Source organism: Bombus vosnesenskii, unplaced genomic scaffold (genome assembly GCF_011952255.1).
Source record: "Bombus vosnesenskii isolate JDL3184/JDL3185 unplaced genomic scaffold, Bvos_JDL3184-5_v1.1 scf7180000013263, whole genome shotgun sequence".
Lineage (NCBI taxonomy): Eukaryota > Metazoa > Arthropoda > Insecta > Hymenoptera > Apidae > Bombus > Bombus vosnesenskii.
Window position 1 is genome coordinate 3,368,495 of NW_022882923.1, and position 22,543 is coordinate 3,391,037.

The window sequence follows — 22,543 nt, forward strand, 5'->3', positions numbered from 1 at the left end:
GCTTTAATATTTTATGACGTTTCATCTACTAAAACATGTGTATGTGTAATATGTACTTTGTGAAAGATGTCATTGGTAGAGTAGAAGAAGATTGTTGCATTAAAGGCTCGAATTTAGGTCTGAAGATAAGTTACACTTAAAAATATCGATTTTTATATTTTGTTGATTCTTACAATCATAGAATTTGTTTTATGAAAATGAAGCATTTTATGCTTTAGTACTATAGATATTATTCTCAAAAAATATATAGAAAAGACTGACAAAACAATGCTCGATTTACAATCAAATGCATTCGAATTATTTAATTATAAATTTCAAACGAAAAGTATATTTGATTATGACAAAAGGGAGTATATAGTAACAATATAGAAAAGTATTACCATATTACTAGTAATGTAACTTCTAAGCTATAAAACATTGCACAAAACGAAAGTAGAACATTATACGCTTCATGTTATTTAGGTATCATATGCTTGGCAGATTACTGCTCGAGATGTACTACTTACGCTGTCGCGAAAGGCGATGCTCACACTTATCCCAAATAAAGGAATATTAAATTTAACTGCTGAAGTCTTCTTGCAAGAAGGAAAAAGCTAGCACAATATCTCAATCACAAAAATTTAATCGTCACATTTATTTGTTCCATTAAAATTGTCAACTTGTTCTTCTGAAATTATATAACTCCATAAGCTCCAGTTATAGATCTCAGTAAATACAGTCAAAGTATCGGTACGTCTATTTAATATGCAAAATTAATAAATAAAAAGGAACAAATCACAAATATGTTTTCCAATGTATAAAGTACCTGTTTCACTAAATACTTAATTGGCGGTCAATAAATTTTTATCGAAGTTTCGTATATTTCTTAAAACAATAAGACCAAAAAATTATTTTTAGGATTCTCATTAGAGAAATCGCGAAACTTATACTATAAAGTTCCTTTTTATGGTTTTCGATTCATAATGAATCGCCAATGAATTAATTCTAAACCTACTCAACTATTCCGACGCCACTCTAAAAACTCTAGTCTTCTAAAGGATCGTGTTGTTACTTTGTAAATCGAGCAATTTGCGAAGAAAAATTCCGTGTCTCGGTCAATTTCATAGACCGCCCATGTGTGCTTATTAAAATAGAACACCCTGTACATATGTACGTAGTTTAGTACATAGATACACCGCACGATCTTGTGGTAGCGGGCATTGTTAACGTCTAGAAAGGATAAGAGCACCGTGGAAGGTGGCCAGGGACTGTTTTACTGCTTTTCCAGCAGCGATGGCGACGGCGAGTCAATGGTATGGCGTGCGGTTCTCCCCGCAAAGATTAGAAAGAACCGTGTATGCAGCTGAGGAACAGATTTACGTTCGGCAGGTAGATTGCACATTATGGTCGACATTTTCTACGGGCACGGTTTCCGTGTGGCTGGAAGCTCCTCTTTCTCTCTCCCTTTCTTTTTCTTCTTCGACGCTCCTCTCGAAAACGATTTGTTCTTTAGTACCACCGAATGAGATATTATGGCGATTGCCACTGCTCTGTATTCTCCTAAATTTTCGTAGATTCCCTTACATTCTCCTACGTTTCCAATGATATTCACATTTTTAAGTTTGATTCATACGTTAGTTTTTTGGTAGACAAATTGATCAGTTCCACTTTTTGTCAATTTCATAATTCTATTGTCTGAATATACGATTAGTAACCTGCGGATTTATATGCAAATTTATATTTTTCAGAATATAATTAGAAAAGTAAAGCCTTGGTAGAAAGTTGTTTTATCTGTCAAATATTATAGAAAGAGCTATACCTTGAATATTTTATATAATTTTGTGTATCATGTACATTGTATACAATTTTACATCTATTGTAATTAGAATTTCGAAAAAAAAAAAATATATATATATATATATATCATAGTCCAATTGCTATACAGGGCGATTTTAACACGTGACGAGTAGAGTTTCCAAGTAACAAATAAAGCATATTATTTCTTCAGCAGTGGATTCTCGTGATCCTTTGTGAATTCTTCGCTGTTGACTCTCGCAAATGAATTCATTAGATCTATTGATTACGATATACAAATTCAGTATCCATATACATATTCCAGTGTACAGAGAATTTAATTATATGTATATAATCTGTGGTCTACGCTGGACAAATTTTATACTCGCGAGATATTGAATTGTTCGGAAAGTTCGCGGCGTTTCTGACAGCCGATACATTCAATTACGTACGTGGTACGATTGAAAAAGGATTATTAATTATGAACTTCTGTCAAATAATAAAATGTTAAATAAATAATTATTAAAAAACAGGATCGATCAAGAGAAATGTGCTTTTTAACGAGACAATCAGTATGAAATGTTGCACAATTTAAGAATAGTTAAGAAACCATTGGTTAATCTTTGTAATTTTCATAGAGCTTCTTAATTTCAGCAAAAGATCAAATCTTCATTTTACTAGAAATGTTTTTTCTTATATTATCCTCATATTTCAAAATGTTAATAATTAATCTTGAGTATTTATATAAACAACACTAACGAGGAATTGCGCGACACACAATAAGCATTCACCATAATTAAGAATGTTTCGTCAGAGATTTTTCAAAGGATAATTATAGTCATATAAAGCGAGATTCAGCGCATTATAATATTTCATTTGCATGTTTTTAATTTGAAAAGTTAATGCCGCGAAATCTTCTTTCGAGATTACGATTTCCCTTTGAAGTCTGCGCCGATCTGCTATACTGATGAAAGGAAAATTAGTACGATACGCGAACACACAAAGGAGAGGAGAAAGAATTGATAATATGGGAAATATAAAACCAGCCTTTTATTCGCATAAAATCTTTCCATCACGCTACAGAACATTTAAAAAATATCATTGTACAGGCACGCGTTTCGAAAATCTTTTTCACAACTCGAATTCGAGGGCGCACTTACTTATAATTATCTGAATATAAAATACTCGGTTTATTAACATTCGTCAGAGCGTCTCTCGATAACAGTCCACCGCGAAAGGAACTAACGGACGTCTAAACTTTCGAGAAACCGAAGAACATAGTAACGTATGTTACATGTGCATGCATGTATTTTGATTATCATTGATCTGGCTAACAGCAAAAATTTGGCGATTCAAAGTTTTCAAGCCTTCTCCTCCTGACTGTACTTTCAAACGAACAGAACGGAGATTACTTTCAGTTGAACGATTACGAAAAGTATTTGCACATATTTATATTCTACTACCGATCCACCATTTCACAATTTTTGCCTCTAAATCTCTCACTTAAGTCTGTTCGATTTTTAAGTTAAAACTGTTACATTATCATTGAGTCGTGAGTAATTACGACAGCTTATTTGACAAATCTTGTATCATCAAGTAGTGTAATCATTTTTGTCTTCAGGAGAAAGAGAGGGGGAGTAATAAAACTTTCTGGCAATGGACCTACCGTCCATTATAATTTAACCCAAACTGTTACAATTCATATACGATTCTACTACGATACTGTATAAAAAATGAGAAATATGAAAATAACGAACAATGAGAAATTCAGAAGCAACAAACGATTTAAAAACAAATTGTTTCTCTGTCTTCAAGATTTCTAATATTTCTGGTATCAGACACAGCAAATTTATATTCTCAGCTTCTTCTAAGAAATAAATATTCATAGTTACGTTACGTGTGTTGCTTAAAGTATGAGATTCACCCTGTTATATTCGACAACCACGCTATAGTAGAATTGGTAGTTCCGTTTGTTTCTTCATTTTAACCGCGTATTTAAATGACTATTTAAATATCAAAACAATAATGGTGTGCAAACACTTTCTCCATCTAATATGACTTAAAAACAATCACAAGGCTCCATTCCATAAAATTATGCTTTTCATTGGGTAACAAAATGTCGACAGTGCTCCGCACAGCGCGTCAAGCAAATCTTTTACAAAACGTCGCCTGGATGATATTGGGATGAAAGGAATTGGACGCGAGGCGAGGCAGCGTCGCGTCGACAGCTTTTTCGGACAACCGCGTGCGTCGAATGGAAAATTCGTGCAGCTTCGAATAAGGTTCGATGCCCAAGGAAGCAGCCTTCGAGGCATCGTGTACGTGTGTGATGTAAGTATATGTGTGGAACAGATCTTTTTCTTCCATTCTTCTCGTTCTCGGCTTCGTTGCTCGACTGGCTACCTTGAACGAACAGTTCGTGTTGCCTGACCGATGGACAACCAGTCACACGATGTTACTGTTAGCGTGCATCCGAGTAACGGCCGACCAGAAACACGTAACATTCGTCACAAACGCGAACAGGTTTCGTCGAACTCGGCAGGGCTGTGGTGTTGTCGCTACAGGCATGACAAAAGATTTTGCCGCAGTTTCGACAATGGTGCTGCAACAGACACAATTAATTCGAATTAGTGATGAGAGAATAGCAAAGAGAGAAGGTTGCCTTCCAAACTTTTTAGTGATAAAATCGATGAAGATATAGAGTGACAGTTTGCAAACTTTCAGATGCTTGGTGTGTATAGAGATAATTTATTTATGGAGATAGTTACGAATTAAATATTCTTGTTACGTTAATAATAATCATTATTAAGTAAAATTGGTATTTCTTGATAACATGTGTTACAAAGAAATATTTTTTTTTTGGCTATTTTGATTTTGCAGAATTGAATTAATATTAGGTATTAGTTATTAATATTAGTAAGTAATATAAATTAAAAATCACGAAATTGAAAAGAAAGACTTTCATAATAATTTATATGAAACACGCAATATATATGTGAAGTTTTAGTTTTATGCAATGTAAAAATGGAAATTATTTGTTTACACATATGGCACATTGAAATACCTAAAATGGTCATGATCTATGATTAATCGATTATTATTATACGTTATATATTTCAAAGCAAGATGGTCGAACTTTGCAAGAATAAACAATTCGTTCCACAGCCAGTTTGGTCTATTTCAAACTTCCTCTTTCCCGATAAAACGAAACTTTCTTATTAGTTTTTGAATCAGTTCAATTTTAGGAAATCGTGATCAGACAGAAATTTTGCTAAGATGAAAGTAGAAATGAGGTTCGAGTCCTGAAACTGACTTGAGACAAAATTGACCTAGATCTTATTTGAAATTCTGCATGGTTACTAGTTTCAAAATACATTATTGCCACCTAATGTCTGTCCCCTGTTTAATCGTATTCGACGATATTGCAATTTATGCTTCAGCTTATTTCATTAAATTAAATGCCTGAATCTCGTTTCGGCGACCTCAGTAGTCGATATCAACGATATCCACTTAAACTTGATAATACTTCACTCTCTCTTGGTCTTGATTTTTGACTGTAACAAATATTAATTTAATTTTAATAAATGCCATTTAATGTTTAATTTTCGTTGGATCTACTTTAATTCCCGTGATCATAAATACGTACTACATCCTGACTTTTGATGGATATGAAGCGCTGTATTAAAAATGAAATAAATAAATTATCCTGTTCAGCTCCAATTACATTTAGTTAAAAGATTTAAGACCACGAAAACGATCATTATCAGGCAGATCTTTTCTTATTTCCAATAAACAAATTCAGGAGTTCAGAAGAAAAATAGAATGAATGAAAAGACCCTTAATTTATGAAAACCGTGGATAAAGCTTCGATAGAAAAATCTAGCTCAAATTTCTCTCTCCGATTACCATCTAACAGAAAATAATTAGATCTACTTATATTATAATTAAAGAAAAGTTCATTAAAAATTTCAAGTATTAAAACACTTTTCTATATACACTCACATTATGATTTGGAAGATCATAACAAAATTTAGTCCTATGGTATAATATCGATTTTGTGTATCATTCCCTAGACTTACACTTCTGCCCAAGAGCCTTAAAACAGTAATTATATTTGCACCAAGATTGAAAGGAATCATGAATGAACTATGTTATAATACATAGTTTATAGTTATATTTAGGCGATAATTATAACTTATATAAGTATAACATACGTATAATAATAATTATACGTATATTAATAATTTTATGAAGAAATGTATAAAATATAAAATTCATAATCTGCACCAAACGTTAATCCATTTTTATTAAAAATAGGAGACACGTAACACTTGTGAGCAGAAATGTATGCCATTGTTTGGAAAAATGTTTCGTAGATTTATACTGTTTTTCATGCTATGTTCTTAACAACCACATTTGGTTTATGGTCTTTGAATATCATTCAATATTCCAGTTCATTAGACATTCAGTACAACCATTCATTACAATCTCGATGTTCATTGAATCAAGTTATTGGATCAAGTTGCCCAATATTACAATATGTAATTTGATGAGCAACCAGTCGTGTGAAAATCACATAACATCGTGGTAAACTGAGAACTTATACCTCCAATTGTATGACTGTGAAAATAAAAAAGAAATCCGTGTAATTTTTTATCGCGAAGCGTAACATTTCATTTGACATTTAAATGAAATCTTTTTCAGTAAAAATATTAATTAACTAAAACGTACGAAGTTGTACGTCGGAGGAATATGAATATTCTGTCAATCAGAGTATATATTCAGGAACGTCGGAGAGGTATAGAAATAAAAACGGAGAAATTCAACGTCCAGGAAATTCTTGCAACCGATAGTAATTCTCTAATTGTACGTAATTACTAAAGTAGAACATCTGGCACGCAAAGGTAGTTGAGAATCAGAACTGTGCATTAATTGCTTAATATGAAACAGACAACAGTGTTTCAAATTATGAATAATTCGTTTGGTCCAATTAATACACGGTACGTTCTCCCCGTGTTCCTCGTTTACTATCCAATTCCTCGTTGCGATAAATTTGTTTGCTCGCTCGCGAAGGAATAAAAATCTCGAGCAGCAGTTCTTTTATAATTCGCTATTGATAAATCAGGTTGCCTGTTTTATCGTTCCCACGAGTTGTTTCGAAAATCAAACAAATTTGCTAATAAATAATGATTTCGAATTTATAATTCGCACAAAAGAGAAGGTAGCTTTATTTAGTCCGTTTCTCCTATTCATCAATTTTTCTCCTTTAATTGTTCTGTTTTCTTCAGTTAAAATGTCCTATCTAGCATTTCCTTCATTTTCAAGGTATGTATGCTGAAATATTTGAAGTTCCCCGTGTTTTTTATCTTTCAAATGAAGTTATATTATAGAGGCTGTTATATTAATATTTTGAATTGAAGGAATAGGAACAAAGATGGTGCAAAAGAAAATAATAAACGTAATAAATTTTCTACAATTTCGAAATGGTAGATAGAATGTTTTAGCTGTTAAAATAATCTTCTATATTTCCATGGAAATATATATGGTACACGAATTTAGTCGAATATAATTTTATACACATTTTCACCGTTGCTAATAAGATTTTGTAAAATATTAAGAAGCTTTTAGTCATTAATTTGCAGAATTTACATCGTATCAGTATTATCAACCATTGATGATTTAAGGATCAAAAACATTACATTTCATTCACTCTCATATATATCGCAAAAAAAAATCAATTTTTAATTCCATTATCTCTAACGTATAAATAATAAATATATTGGTGCTTTCATGAAGCAATAACGAAAATTAATGGCGACGCAAGAACCCAGTTGAATCGAAAATTTCGAAACTCGACGAAAATAAAATTACACGATTTAATCACATTTTTGCTACTCATCACGGTGCGGTGCCACGATCAAACATTTTCACATACATATATTATACAAACGAACGGCGTGGGTCAAGCGAACGTATGATAATCTACATCGTGATCCATCAAGCCAAATGAGTTCAATCTCGAATCGTGTCCCAAAATTCAGTCGATGAATCTTAAAAAAAAATGGATCGTTTTGAATCTTTAACAACGATGCAATCACGACCAAAATTAGGCATTAAAGGAACGATCATTATTACAAGGATCCATAATCTACCTAGAACTATATTTCCTTCGGATGGCAACAAAGCAGATTGTTGAAAAAATTTTCAACGTGGTCTGCATGGTCGAAGCCAAAGAGCCATACAACACGGTTCGCAGTTGCGGATTACGTTCCGTGAAAGTCGAAAAAAGTTCACAGGCTTGCACCTGAAGCTGGCACACGAACAACAGAGTTTTTTTCGCCCGATGTACTAGGAACCCTATTGTTCCTGCGTCAATTTCAGGGAAAAGTACGTTTAATCTTGTAAAATATCATTTTCTTCTATTTCTACCCTGCTAGTCTGTACATGTTGCGTTCACAATAATGTTGAACGGAATAGGAAGAAAAATCTCATTACGTTATATTATATTATAGTATATATGCTACGTATTTTTAAATGAAGAAGCGATTGAGGTAAAATAGTGCATTGAATAGGGATGGAAATTTTCTTGTTTTTATTTGAGATATTTGTATAACGTCCTTGCCTTTTTCTATAAAATTTTTGTATAATCGCACATGATTTTAGATAATCCAAATTTATGGAAACGATATTGTACTACATTTCCTTTAAAAGTTATAACTTTCTGTAGATAAATTTAATTGATAAGAAAATTTATATAAAATGAAACATATTTCATATTAGATTATGATTTCAAACAATTTGAAATTTGCCAATGTAACTAATTAATTTATATCTAACTTTAATTATATTAATTTAAAATTCTTCGTTATGTCCAATTTTCTTATTTATAATTTGTCTGTCGTACTAAATTTGTTTGGGAAAGAAATGTTCATGCATTTCTTGGCAAGAAATCTATTTCATTTGTTATTTGTAAAAAATTTGTAAATACTGATATTTTCCGGCATCAGACACTTTCAACTAATTACAGCTATGTATATTGATACATCATTATAATGTTAGTGGCAAACAGAAAATTACAATTCAAAGCATCGAAATTCGTTTGTTTCTCTCTCGTGTAATAATATGCAGAATAGCGAATAATATCCATATAATAATTGTTAATATTACGTATTGGTGGTAATGATGATCAGTTACTAAATCTTCTATCATTGTTATTACTGAATTATCATTCACAAACTTCTGAGAATAATTACGGTATCAAATGTATTTAAAGCTCCTTCTATATCTGAATACTGATCAGGTACAATCTGCAAACTTTGGCTAGAAAGTAATATTTAAAACGTACGAAACAATGGAATAAAATTTATTTAAAGAGTTCGAATAAAAGATAAGAAATAATATATGAAATATTAAACCAGTATCGGACTAGATATTAAAATATTAAGTGATATTAAAATATAAATGTTCATAGTTTGAAATATCAAGTTACCAATAAGAAAATTAAAAAATAGTATTTAATTTATATTATCATATTTATATCGCTAATCTTACAAAACCAATACAATTTTAATGGCATTTTCACTTTAAACAATTACACTTCATTAAAATACGTGTGTCTGTGTTTATGCGTTTTAAATATGGGAAAACCATATGACTTTTATGTATGTAGATATATTTACACATAAAAAAAATGTATACTCTTCAACAATATAAAAAATACTTAAAAATATTTTTGAGATCATTCTATTATATCAATGTCTACATCCAGTCATTTAAATTCCACTTCTCTAATTGCGGTCTGTAAAAAGAAAAGAATTTATGTACATAAATTATTAAACGTCAATTTTGTTCAATAATTATTTCCTCCGCAGCATAATTTCTACTCCAGCCAGTATCCACAAATTTAAAGCCTCATAACTCGAAACGAGGAATTTCCCGATACGAGGTAAGCGACGAGTACGAAATCCAGGGAAGTAACAAACGTAACTTTCTCGCTCGTAAATTTCATTTCTTAGCGGAGCATGAAAACGAACGTCATCAAGTACGCATCGAGGAGTAAGAATAAGAAACAGTGGAAGATTTGCAAATGGTAAGGATAAAAAGGGATCGAAGGAGAAACGAGGAAAGGAAGTTTATGACGTCTATGTACGTTCAGGTCTAGGTGATGCTTCTCCTCTTGCTATCCGGCTTCTCCATTACCTCGGTGGTCTTTATTTTCAAGCCATTACCAACGGTCTATTATAATAATGCGGAATTCGTCGTCTGAAAAGGAAAAAGAGAGCCGAGGCGGCGGGATCTGGCGCGACCACCACTCTAAATTTTACATCTAAATTGAATCCCTTAAGTAAGATGGTGGTCCGGTATTCGTTCGTTCAACGTTGGTTGCCAGTTATTACCGAGGAACTAAGAGGCCGAATAATATCACCCCGATAACCGATTTCCAGACCAAGTTAATTATTGAACCGTCCCATCAATATGACTTACGAGAGAAACCTACGAACCTAGATTGGTCAGAGCACGACTTTCGTCGACTATGGACCTGCCTCCAGTTCATCTGATCTCCTTCGCGATAGATACCTACTTATAGATACTTTCCAGCAGGAATAAATCAGCTTGCAGATCGAATGTGAAAGATATCGTGAAATGATCTATCACGGAGCTTTCTCTACCTTTTGGTTTTGATAATTTGGAATTAGCGATATTAAATGAGCATTAAGTTTTTGTTTAGTTATTGTGGTGCCTATTTAGACATTGTAAGGAAGTAATTGTAATTTATGTAGTTTGTGTAAATCCGTAGTTCGATATCAAACCAATAAACATTAAGCGAAGAATGTCTTTCATCGAGAGAACAGTCAACATTCCCTGAAATAATTCAGAATTGCAATAAGATTATTCTACATATATGCTCATATGTATATCCATGTATGTAATTCTAAGATAAGATCATGTAATAAGAAATACATATAACTCACTTCTCTGACGTACGGATTAAGATATAAGATTGGCGTTTTAAAATCGAAATAAAATGTTGGTGACAAATGAAATGCATATGTAAGAATATATTTAGTATTAATTATTGCATAATATTTTCATAATTGTTTACGATCAAGAAATATAATGGAAAACATGATAAATGATATTTTCCACCTTTTATGGACAAGCGATTTTAAAATTCGATATAATATTACGTTCTTGAGATGTTATGTGATTTTACTTAGTTTCGATTTTTTGTTTCATTTTTTTGTTATTAATATTTCTACAGATATTAATTTTAAACTATATTTCTGTTCGTAATTGCAAGAATAGACCCGAAAATGTTGTTGTCTGAAGATTAAAAAACACTTTTTGATTTTAGCTATTACGTTCCAGTTATAAATTTCATCAATAAATTAATTTAACAAATCGTTAAAAATAAAATTTCTTTCCACGGTCATAGACTAACTCTGTGTAACGATACATAAAATAGAAAGGAAAAGAGAGAAGGAAGGAAAAAGGAAAGCAGGGAGAAAGATACATTTTGGACTGTACTAGTGGCATCATCAGGCTTGTGGCTCAGACACAGGGAGGTCAGGTCAAAGATCGTATTTGCACGAGCGGGATGATTAGACGAGGACTCGGGAGAATACTCTGTTGGTGTGAATCCCAGAGGTGGCAAATTTAGAAGGATCACCACAATTTTGATACAAAGTTGCCTGATCATAAGCACTTTGAGTAGTTTCTTCTAATATTTAGGACATGGTAACATTACTTACAACTCTATCATTTATCCTTGAACGAAAGATATTTTTATTATAGAATGTTTATTTATAAACTTTTATTTACAATACTAATAGTGAGTTATAACTTGTGACTTGTAAATATCGTTAATAATATCAGCTTAATTCTACAAGATTTGATCACGTTGATGTATGATACGTTGCTCAGAAAAATTAGAGGATCAGTAGATTTAGCTGTATAATATCAGACAGTAGATTACCATTGAGATATTATCAATTATTAATGAAATTTAATTTTTAATGATTAATTGAAATTCTGTCGATTCAATTCATTTATACAAATGCGAGTTCTTATATGACGGGAACGAAAGATAATATTGTAGATAGTGGACAAAATTGGCGAACCCCTATTACTTGAATTTCAGTTTAAATTAGAATATCCAGAAGGAAATAATCGTTGCAACATTTAATAAACGATTATACTTTATTTTTTTTATATTTTTATGATACTTTATATTGCCTTATATTGCTTTAATTATGTTGATATGAATGTGAAACCGCATAAACAACATTATTAACTCTACTAAAATAACATTAATCCAACTGTACAAGATGGGATTATCAGGAACGTCACCTTTCTGTATATTCAACATCTCGACCATATCTTAATGGGATCAATTTGTCATATTTGTAGTTTAGCACTCGGATCAAACATGAGGCCGTCACTCGATACGGTTAATCAGCTTTGTGTTATTGAAACAGTAGATTCCGGGGAGGCGAACAGGTAGAAGGGGAAGCTGCAATGCGAACTGATAAACGATGAAAACAACCCACCACCATCTGGTTGTTTCGACTTCGCACCACGAAACCCATCTCGGTCATTTGCCATGCGATCGCGTGAACGAACCAACGATTTTTTCCTGTGGAGGATCGTTAACCTAATTGGGCGTATCTTATTGCTTCCAACTGTTTTCCAGTACGGAAACAGAGATATTCGTGCATCGAGAAACAGGAAATGAGCGTTCGTTACGAAGTTTATGTTAAATCTTAATAATCATCACCGGCGCCGCTATAATTTCTCGGTGGATTATCTGAATTCCAAATTTAAGAGAGAAGATTTATGTTGCTCAATTACGATTAATATCTGTATAGTTATGTATTTGCGATTCGGGGAAATGACACGCAATTCACGTTCTAGAAAATTTGTTTTATTCCGGAATTCATTTTAGTTTGTTATACTTGTGTATATTCTGAAATTATTTTATTTGTTTAAATGCGTCCCGAAACAAGGATTATTAACCAACTCTTTGACGTTGCAATAACGTTTATCAAGAGATTATCAAGTATGCAAGCGGCAGATATGTTTGATTTGTGATAAATCTGATCTTACATGTTATGTCTTCTTTATAACAGACGTGTATTTATTATTGATATTATACTATATAAAAAAAAGTTTCCCGCGAGCTTAAAAGGAAATTCAGTTATCTATTACAAATAAGTTCCTTATTTCTTTATTATCTTTCGTGTTTTATAATTAATTGGAAAGAAAACAAATAATAATGCAGAATAGAAAATGAGTATTTCTAGTACGTGTAATCAATTTGACGTGAGTTATCTGTAAATGGAAAAAAATTAATACTTTATTCCATTTATAATGAAAGGAGGACAATCGTTCAAGAAATATTTATAACATATCAAATGGTCATTCCACGTATTTCATTTAATTTTAAAACAAATAAAATCGTTATCTCTAAAATGATTTTTCTGGAAACACTTTATAATAATTTGTTTGATCCAGAAATATATCCCGCAACTATTTTCATAAACAAAATGATATTTACTCTAGGTAAAAGATTTGTAATCTTTCTTCACGAAACTTCAATTTAATTAATTTAATTATAATCAAATTAAGTGATAGGTCCAAAAACATTTTTTATGAAACTAGTACAATTGAAAAAAGATTCGATATATTCAAATTAGAGACATTATAAATTTTCGCATATCTAATTAATATTACGACGCCAATATTCCCAAATTTATTTTAAATTACTTCGGTGTTTTAAATATTCTATCAGAAAATGATATATCCGCTGTACTAAACATACAGGAATAGAACGACCTGCTTTCAAGATAAGACAAGATTAAGGATAGGTAATTTAATACGTCTATTTCTAAAAATATTCGTATAAATAAAAATCGTCATTCCTTCAATTATGTTACGAAATCTATATAAGAAGTTCGAGGTGTTCCAATTATTAGCATCTGTGCTCGAATCGATATCATCGATAATGCAAAGATATGTCGCCATTTTGGTCTTGCAAACGATGCTAGCCCCTTATTCCAATTTGCAATTTATGCATTCTAACATCTGCTTGCTGCAACGCATGTGCATCGACGATAGATACACGATCGATTATATTAGACTGAACGATTAAACGTAAAAATATTCCATTCAGGAATATCAAACGTATAGAGAAATTTGTTGGAAACCAGTAACAAAATATACGTAAAAGAAATTAATAAAGCTTGTTTGAATCTCCATGTAGATGTTTTTTTCTTTTTTTTATTAACGAGAGGAAAAGAATATTGAATGCAACTCACAAACAATAACTTGACAAACCAGGGTAATACAACAGCTTCACAGAAGAGCAACAATTCTGCTAATCCATTAAGCATTGAATAGAAAAATAATCCATAAAAGTTGCGTAAACGTACTATTGTTTCTAAAAAAAATCATAGTCTTATAAATATTTCAATCTCTTCAAACTTTATAAATATTAGCCAAACCCCCTTCATCGCTACAATATTAAAAAAAAAAAAAAGAAAACAGAATTCAATAATTCAAATGGACTGAAAAGAAATTGCAAATGAAATGTTGCGTCTGCGTTCTTTACGTCCTTAATAGGTTAACAACAATTTTACAAAACGTTATCGTTGCACGAGTTTGCATATACGAAATACATAAGCCTTCTTTCGCTTCGGTTTTCCCAGGAAGCCGTCTTTCGAAAGCCATGCGGAAGGTTCAAATCATCGGTGGCCAACCGCGGCAACGCGGTCGGCTGGCCTATTCTATATTAAACAGTATGGTAATACTCGGTCGGCGCGAAAAATGAGTAACAAAGATATACCAAGTCTGGCTTGTTATTATGCAATAACTTACCAACCGGTTCCCGTGAGCTATCCCCTTCGTAATGTCCCGTGTCTTCTACGGAGCTGCGCCAGACAACGAACGAGGGAGCGAAAAGAAGAAAAAAGAAAAGAGGCGGAGGAAAGCATGGTCTAAACGTGCTTCACGGACCAAGCAACGTCTCTATCGGGACGCCAAAGCGCTGAATATGCATGCCGAACGTACATGCATTGAACACGCTAGATTGTATTCTCGCGTGTATATGTGTGTGTATGTAGAGACACGAGTGATAGTGCAGTAATGTGATTGCACTGTAAGCGGAGGTGAACGTGGAGTTTTTGGTGAATCGTAATGTGACATTGTTTATTATCTATGATTATCTATGGAATAGAAACTTTTGATTTTGCTAAAGTTGTGTGATGTATTCTTAAATTTGGAGTAATTCTTTGTATTATTTGTACAATAAATACGGTGTTCTTTCGATTGAGGAAGCATGAAAACATCTTTGATGAAAATGTGTTGAAAATTTCTGATTTTAGGTTTAGTCCTCATTTTAAATTACTACTAATTTATTGTTAAAATGTTAAGAGAATGTTTCTAACGATATTTAATTGCGATATTTAATGTATATTATTGTAACGACAAAAGCAAGGAATCGTGAAACACCAGAAAGCTCAAATCCAATGTACACTTTTGATGAGACTTTCTGCATGAATTTTGGAAATAAACGTCTTATGTATACAGGGTGGTTGGTAACTGCTGGTTCAAGCGGAAAGGGGGTGATTCTACGCGAAAAAAGAAGTCGAAAATATAGAATGAAAATTTTTACATTCTGTATACAGAAAGAATCGCTTGATTTTAATATATACTCATTACCTAACTTTATTGTTTCAGATAACAATAGATTTGTTCGCGATGTAAATTTAGCTCATCATCATCATAGGTATTTAACATTTCCTTCTGAATATTTTCTCTATCTGGAGTTAGATTGTGTTTGCAGCCAAGTCTTTAGAATCATCCTGTATACAAGACTCATCCAGCTTATCTCCAAGATGTAAAGAAGCATCTTTCTTAGCAGGAATTCCGTTTTTTCTCTACCGTTCTTAAGCTTGTGTACCTTTTATTTAAGAATAAAAAAGCTTCAGATACATACTATAAGCTGCTATGCAAAGATTATCGAGCAAAGTAGTTCGGAATAAGATAAGGTTTGTATAAACTTTATTGCATTTGAAAATTAAATGCATAATGTAATATTTATTAAAACATGCAAAATTAGAAAACAATGGAAACGTGTAAAAGTAGAATCGTACTACGTTGTTTGGAAAATATAAGATACACTATAACGTGCGTGAACGTAAAGATTACAACGAAGTGACGATGTACTACATACAAGGTAACAGCGAAGTAATGTTGAAAATTTGTTCACCAATACTAAAGAAAGAATACTTTATTACGCTATTCAAAAGTTATTAACGATGATAATACGCTGTTGGATCATAGACAAAGTAATTGTGTACGTTGAAAGAGGCTTTCTGTGGTTGTTCACTTCACACACAGAATTAACAACGAGTGAATATTTAATTGTTCTTATCGCATACTGAATGCGCTCGCAAGTTAATAGCAATGAATAGTTCGATGTATATTTGACAGAAGTAAGATTTAACAATTTTGTAAGGGTTTTGTTTGCAACGGAATGACTCGATCCTTGCTGAATGATGGTTGATCCGCATCTGATCTTAGTCTCGCTCCCTCCCTTCCACGCGCCCTTGATACGCCTTTTTCTGGTATGGGTGGAAAGCTGCCTGAACTTACGAGAGATATTCGGCTTTTCGTATCAATTTACATCGTGGGCAACTTGTATCAACTTACATCTGTTTTCCAATTACCTTAAATTTATCTCTTCAGGAAATCCTCAATTTATAACACGTCTCAAGCTATTTGAGTGCGAAATAAACTAGAATTCTAAAAAGTGTACTGTTTATTGCTCCTTTTCCTTAAAAGGATTAAGAATCCTACCCAAAAATAGCCTCTTTTACGATCGTGCTATAAGCGTTACCAACGAACATCCCACGTAATTCTTTTGAGTATTCCAAATGGAACAAGGTAATAAATATTTGTTGTGATCATTTAACTCGCACAGTTTCGTGTATTCTTTAACATATTACTGACGATAAAATTAATATTAATATGACGTTTCTCCCAATCGGTAATAGGATACGCTGCATCAACATTAATGCAGAAATGCTCATTTGTAATAATTGTGATTGTACAAGATAATTTTTATTAAAGATTAGTTAATAAATAAGCAGGTGACGCGATAAATTACTAAATAATATATTATCACGAAATCAATGCAAACAGTTATGTAGAAGAAAGGAGCATAGAACATCATTTAATTTTAATGTGGCAAATGAGACATTTACAGAAAGTAGTGAGAACTTACTTTATAGAAACTATTTCCCGAAAAGAATCTGTGTAAAATCAAGAACGAACAAAAAATTACCGAAGATTCATCTAATCGTTCAAATTAAAGAACTTACAGATGTTATTTTTAAAATCAACCATTATCTCCAAATAGAAATGTTTCTTTAAAATGAAAATGAACGCGTTTCATAATCAACAGCTGTCATCTCATCTCACCAGAGACACGCTTGTCTTTTCCAATTCCTTTTGAAAACGTTCGAATGATTATCAAAGCTGATCGAACATTTTTAAATAAAAATCTGTTTTCTACTTACAAAGCAACTTCCTTAGAATTGGACGGAATTAGAGGAATCTTTATTCTTTTAACGACTCAAACTCTTCTTCGCTTGCGTTTATGAGGGCGAAGGGTAACAACGCCATTAACGTGACGTCCGGTGCACGTTCACGAAATTTCGATAAGGTCGGACCGTGCATAAATTCTAGCCATAGAAATATATTTCGTATGACGAATGCACGAATGCCGATCTCTCTCAGCCAGTTTTCCTTATCAATGCACGCAACTGAGCAGCTCAACAATCTGAAACAATCTGGTCGCGGGCGGAATACTTTAAATATGTCGTGCTTCTACGTGATTCGACTGCGAAAAAATAAGAACAAAATGAAGGCAAAAATCCAGTTATTTTTCTTCGCGCCGCGTCGACACTGTATTCTCGATTGATCGTTCTTTGCTTGAGTAAGGTCCTGTTACTGAATATTTACTTTTCGAGGAAGTGTGTATATAGGGTGTCTTATGAAAAAAAAACATACTACTACGCTAAGCGTAACTTTTCCGCTCAAAAAAGCTTAAAAAAGACAAAACAGAAATATATTTTCTATTGTAAAAGGAATCTTTTTAAAGCCGTAGTTTAATTTTGCAACAGTTAGAAAATTACTAATGGTGCTATAAGAGAATATTATGAGAAATAAAGAGAATAAAATATTATGTTATACTGATTTATCGAGTAATTTGTTTTTCTTGCTAAATCCTAGAAAATTGCAGATATAACGCAAATTTGATCAAAAATTAACACTTACATGTCAAATCAACGCGTAGTTAATAGATAATAATTAACAATTGGTTTTCTTTTTTAAAATATGAAAGTTTGTTTGAAAGAACTAATTGTTCCCTTTTAGAAAGAAAAATCTTCATTTTCAATTGAAAATTCCCAATATAAGGTTTCCCCAATGTAAAGCAAGAATAGTTTTCTAATGGTGGAAATATTTTTTCTACGCACAACTAAACACTAAACATAATGGGATAAATTGAACATCTTATTGCTTATGAATGATTAAATCGATAATTTAGTCGAATATTTAAAGAAAACGATCTTTTTTCTATTTGAAATTCCAAGATACATATGCATTAAAATTCACAAATGTGTTGAAAATTTAAATGGCGATATTGTATTTTGTATTAAAACTGATCCAATAACATGCAGTAAATTCAATTAAATTTAAATTACACGATAAAAGCACTTTTCCGGTTTCCGTTAAAATATCCGAATAAGAGAGAATTCTGAACAACTTTGGCATCTTTAATACGCCCCTCGTGCCGCACAACATTGGATTCATTTCCTGCTTTAAAATCCACTTAATAAAAAATTATCTGTGAATAGAAAATATCAACAGTCGTATAGCTGAATTTTCTCATTATAAAGGCAAGCATTGCTAATGGAATTTGTAAGTAACCCGAAAATATGATAGGAAATTAAAACAGGTTTAAAGAGGATAGATATTTTTTTGGAAGAAATCAAGACATTATTATTATAATAAGACTAGACAAAAGCATATTTCATATTGTAAGTGTAAAATATCTCATTAACTATTTAAGGACAACCTTTAAAATTTGAATCGACTTGTAAAAAGAGTTGAGCATTGCAAATGTAACAACGTATAAAAGAGGAATACAATACAAATAAAAAATACAATAGAATGAAAAACCTTCATTTTAAAAACATAGATTCCAATCACATAAAATGCACTGTGTTGTAGTGACGAAATTTGGTTTCCCAAAATTTTCGATCAACTAATATTTAACATTCAATCTATGGATGGCTAAAATACAATACTAGTACCAAAGAAGTCATGATAAAAGAAAACATCTTTATCCGTATATTTTACAAACAATTATTTAAAATCAAAAAAATACATTGTTGTCGATGTATAAAATTTCCATGAAAAATTACTGGAATTGGTATCTCTTGCGCTAAAAGACACTACAAACACCCAAGAAGTATATAAATATACAAACTCCTTGAGCCTTGAATTATCTATATACCACTCTCTGGATGCAGATAAAATCTAATCAAAAATCCACTCCGAAATCTCTTCAATTACCCGTAGGTCGTGGAAGGCAGGAAGGAAGGAAGGACTGGGCACGGACTACCAACAAACGAGGATCGGGGCCGCTTGTAATTGCAAGCCGTAACACAGCCCGATACACCGTGTTATCTCTAATAACAGAACTGTCATGCATCAAAGTTCTCCTTGGCTGGTGCACGCGATTCGGATCTTCGAGCCGTCTAGACGAGCAAAGGTCGAGAGGAGAGGCGTAACTTCGTCAGGAATAAAATCTCTCGACAGTGTCAGCTTGGTTCGAAAACATGTTCGCGCGCATAGTGATTCGAACAGGCTGTGCAGATAGAGCCCGTGGAGAAATCTGGACCGTGGAACCGGTAATTTTCAGGGTGGCAAGGATAATTGAACGATTAAGCGAACTCGGGGCTCGGCCTTTCAGTAGAGCAATCCTTGCGCGACGTCAATGGACGACGACAAGGACGATAACGACGACGACTGAGTAGATAGAAACGAAAGAGATGGCCGAATCGAGGTAGAAGGCGTAGGGGCAATTAAAAAGTTTGATTACCTTGCGACGAGTGATGTTGAACTCTCGGTTGCAGCTCTTGCATTGGGTGACCAGTCGATCGTTCGCCCAGGTCGCTGCACCCTCTTGCTGCTGCTGGTTCTGCTGCTGGTGAGCGTTGTCAGCGGCCTCGCGTAATTCCACGGCCGCCAATTTCGCCGTGCTCAATTGTCCCCCAAGTTCCTCCAGAGTCCGTTCCTGTTCGGTGCAGATCTCCTTCAACGCGTAATGTTCCTCCTGCAGCGCCAGGTATTTCTGCAACACATGGCCTGGAATTACGCCTCGACACCTTGAAACTTTGTCCCAGACGTTCCATTCGTTTCCCTATCCCCGTGTTATCGGTTGTTACAGGGCCGATTGCGGAGTCGAGTTGCGTCGACTATTAGTGAGAAGATTCGATTGCGCGAGAGCCGAAGAAGTTTCGGAAGATTGATGAAGGGAAGGAGAAGGGAGATGGAGGAGAGAGAAGGAAGCGGTTGCTTGAAAAATCGATCGGCGAAGGCAAAGTGTTTTGAGGTTGAAGGAAGGTATTGTGGGAGGGAACGAATAGGTGATTGAAACTGTGGGGTTTGGGTTGGGAGATTGTGGAAGTATTTTGTTCTGGAAAGGATATCGAGATGGGTAACCAAACTGTGAGAATTGTAGGTATTTTCTTTTTTAAGATATTTTCCTTTTATTTCATACGAGACATTGAGATGATAAACAAATTGTTTTGTCGTCAAAAAAAAGTTAGTTGCGATCAGATCTTTTTCTAGCGAATTATGTTTGCTGTTGATGTTCTATATTGTAAAAAATGAAGAAGTGTAGTAAATACAGTACTAAATAAAGTACTAAATTCAGAACTTCCAAAATTTCTATTTAATACAATTAATATTTTGAAGCAGAAAATTACATAACGCGAATTAATTTTCTGCCAAAATGGTATAAAACAAGGCCGCATTTTCCACATTAATTTTAAATTAAAAATAGAGCAATATAAAGTAATTCGTTATAAAATACTATATCTTATTATATTACGTTCGTATAGCTTCTCTTAAATAGTAGGTGTACTCTATTACTAGTCTATTAAAAGATAGAGAGAAAAGAAACAGATAAGAAAGTCGTTTTGCTACACTTGGGAATTTAGCAGCGTTATTGCATTTACTCCGTAAAAGCTTTCAGTAAACCATTAAACATTAAAGAAAAATGTTGTTTTTAACAATATCAAACCAATTATTACAGTATCCTTTCGTACGACATCACAATGATATTTCACAATGAAACAAAAGAAAAATTAACAATGCCATCGCATGGTCGATAATGACTAGAACTATATTGCAGAAAATTATTTGCATTTTCAAATATAACCAAGATAGCATCTCAAGTTTGATCATCCAGTTTGGAAGCTGGTGGTATGCGCGAATATGGCGAAGTTGAGGCCGATATGCAACGTACCTCGGACACCCGCCTCAACTGATCGATCTCCTGATGTAATTGAGAGATCTTCTCCGCGCTAGAGATCGATGCTTCCTGTAAGGAGGTTCTCCATTCGCGTTCGAGTCGCAATTCCCTCTCGACCCCGTTCGCCCTCGCTTCTCTCTCGGCAGCTTCAGCTCCCAAAATCCTCACCCTCTCTACTGCATCTGATTTCACGTCGTCCATTTCCTTGCACCTGATTAAGTCAAATCACTGGTACTCAAAGAATCGAACACAATACTATACGACAAACGCGGCAATTTTCTACGTACGACGGCTGAAGTTGTAATGGGAATAATCGTATGCAAAATTTCGATAATTTTTGCAGTATTTAAAAAAATAGTAATCGTGGAGATAATTGGCATTTAAGCGAGAAATGACGTTGAATTTGATTCAGTTGAAATTAGTAAAGATAATTAAGATTAAGATAAGATTCTTTTTTTTTAAGTCTAATACTAGAATGTAATTAGGCCATTTCATAAATAACGGAATTTGTCATAATAGGAAGAAATATAATTTATAAAAAGAGAAATTAGATAAAAAAAAAACTGGAAAATTATCGTAGAAAATGAGAAAAAATACATCACTACATAATTTTTTATTTTTATTAAGTTTATGAAAAAAAAACACGTTATTTATGAAATTATCTAATACATTATATGGAAATAATGAATCAACCATGATATTATAATTAAAATTGAAATGTGAATGAGCTAACAAATTTTCTTGATTCCTCAGAAGTTATTACGCTCGTAATTTCAGTCTTACGATTTGTCTGAAAGTACACGTATTTAAGACACTGCCTTGCGATCATTTAATAAAGATACAATGTAAGTAACCTAATTAAATTGCAGCGAAGTAACATTCGAACAAAATAACGACGAAACTTCGTCAGAATTTTCCGTTGTTATTTCAAGAGATTATTTTGAGAGACGAATAAATTATTATAATAACCGATATAGCCGTCCATTTAAACAAAATTCGTTCGAGAAACCGACGTACGCAGTTTCGTTGGCCGAGTTTACAGAAACACTAAGCTCCTCGACGAAAGGAAGTTACAAAAGCAAGGATCTGTAACTTAGTTGGAGTTCTCATTGAAACTTTCGCCATGATTATTCATGACCGAATACCGTTATCCAGCCGAAG

At 33.1% G+C, this 22,543-nt stretch overlaps 1 protein-coding gene across 5 annotated transcripts in view; it reads right to left on the minus strand.

Moving 5' to 3' along the window:
* Nucleotides 1–4,169: 4,169 nt before the first annotated feature.
* Nucleotides 4,170–22,543, minus strand: part of LOC117231150 (protein RUFY3-like) — a 29,068-nt gene continuing 10,694 nt past the window's right edge. For 2 of the 5 annotated variants that reach the window (XM_033489295.1, XM_033489285.1), the window contains 3 exons: nt 21,377–21,593; nt 19,946–20,197; nt 4,170–4,375 (listed from right to left, as the gene is read on the minus strand). In XM_033489295.1, coding sequence (XP_033345186.1) covers nt 4,235–4,375; nt 19,946–20,197; nt 21,377–21,593 — 610 coding nt within the window. In that variant the 3' untranslated portion in view covers nt 4,170–4,234. Of the gene's footprint in view, nt 4,376–17,428; nt 17,628–19,945; nt 20,198–21,376; nt 21,594–22,543 lie in introns of those variants that run through there. The other 3 variants (XM_033489303.1, XM_033489320.1, XM_033489312.1) reach the window with 2 other exon arrangements.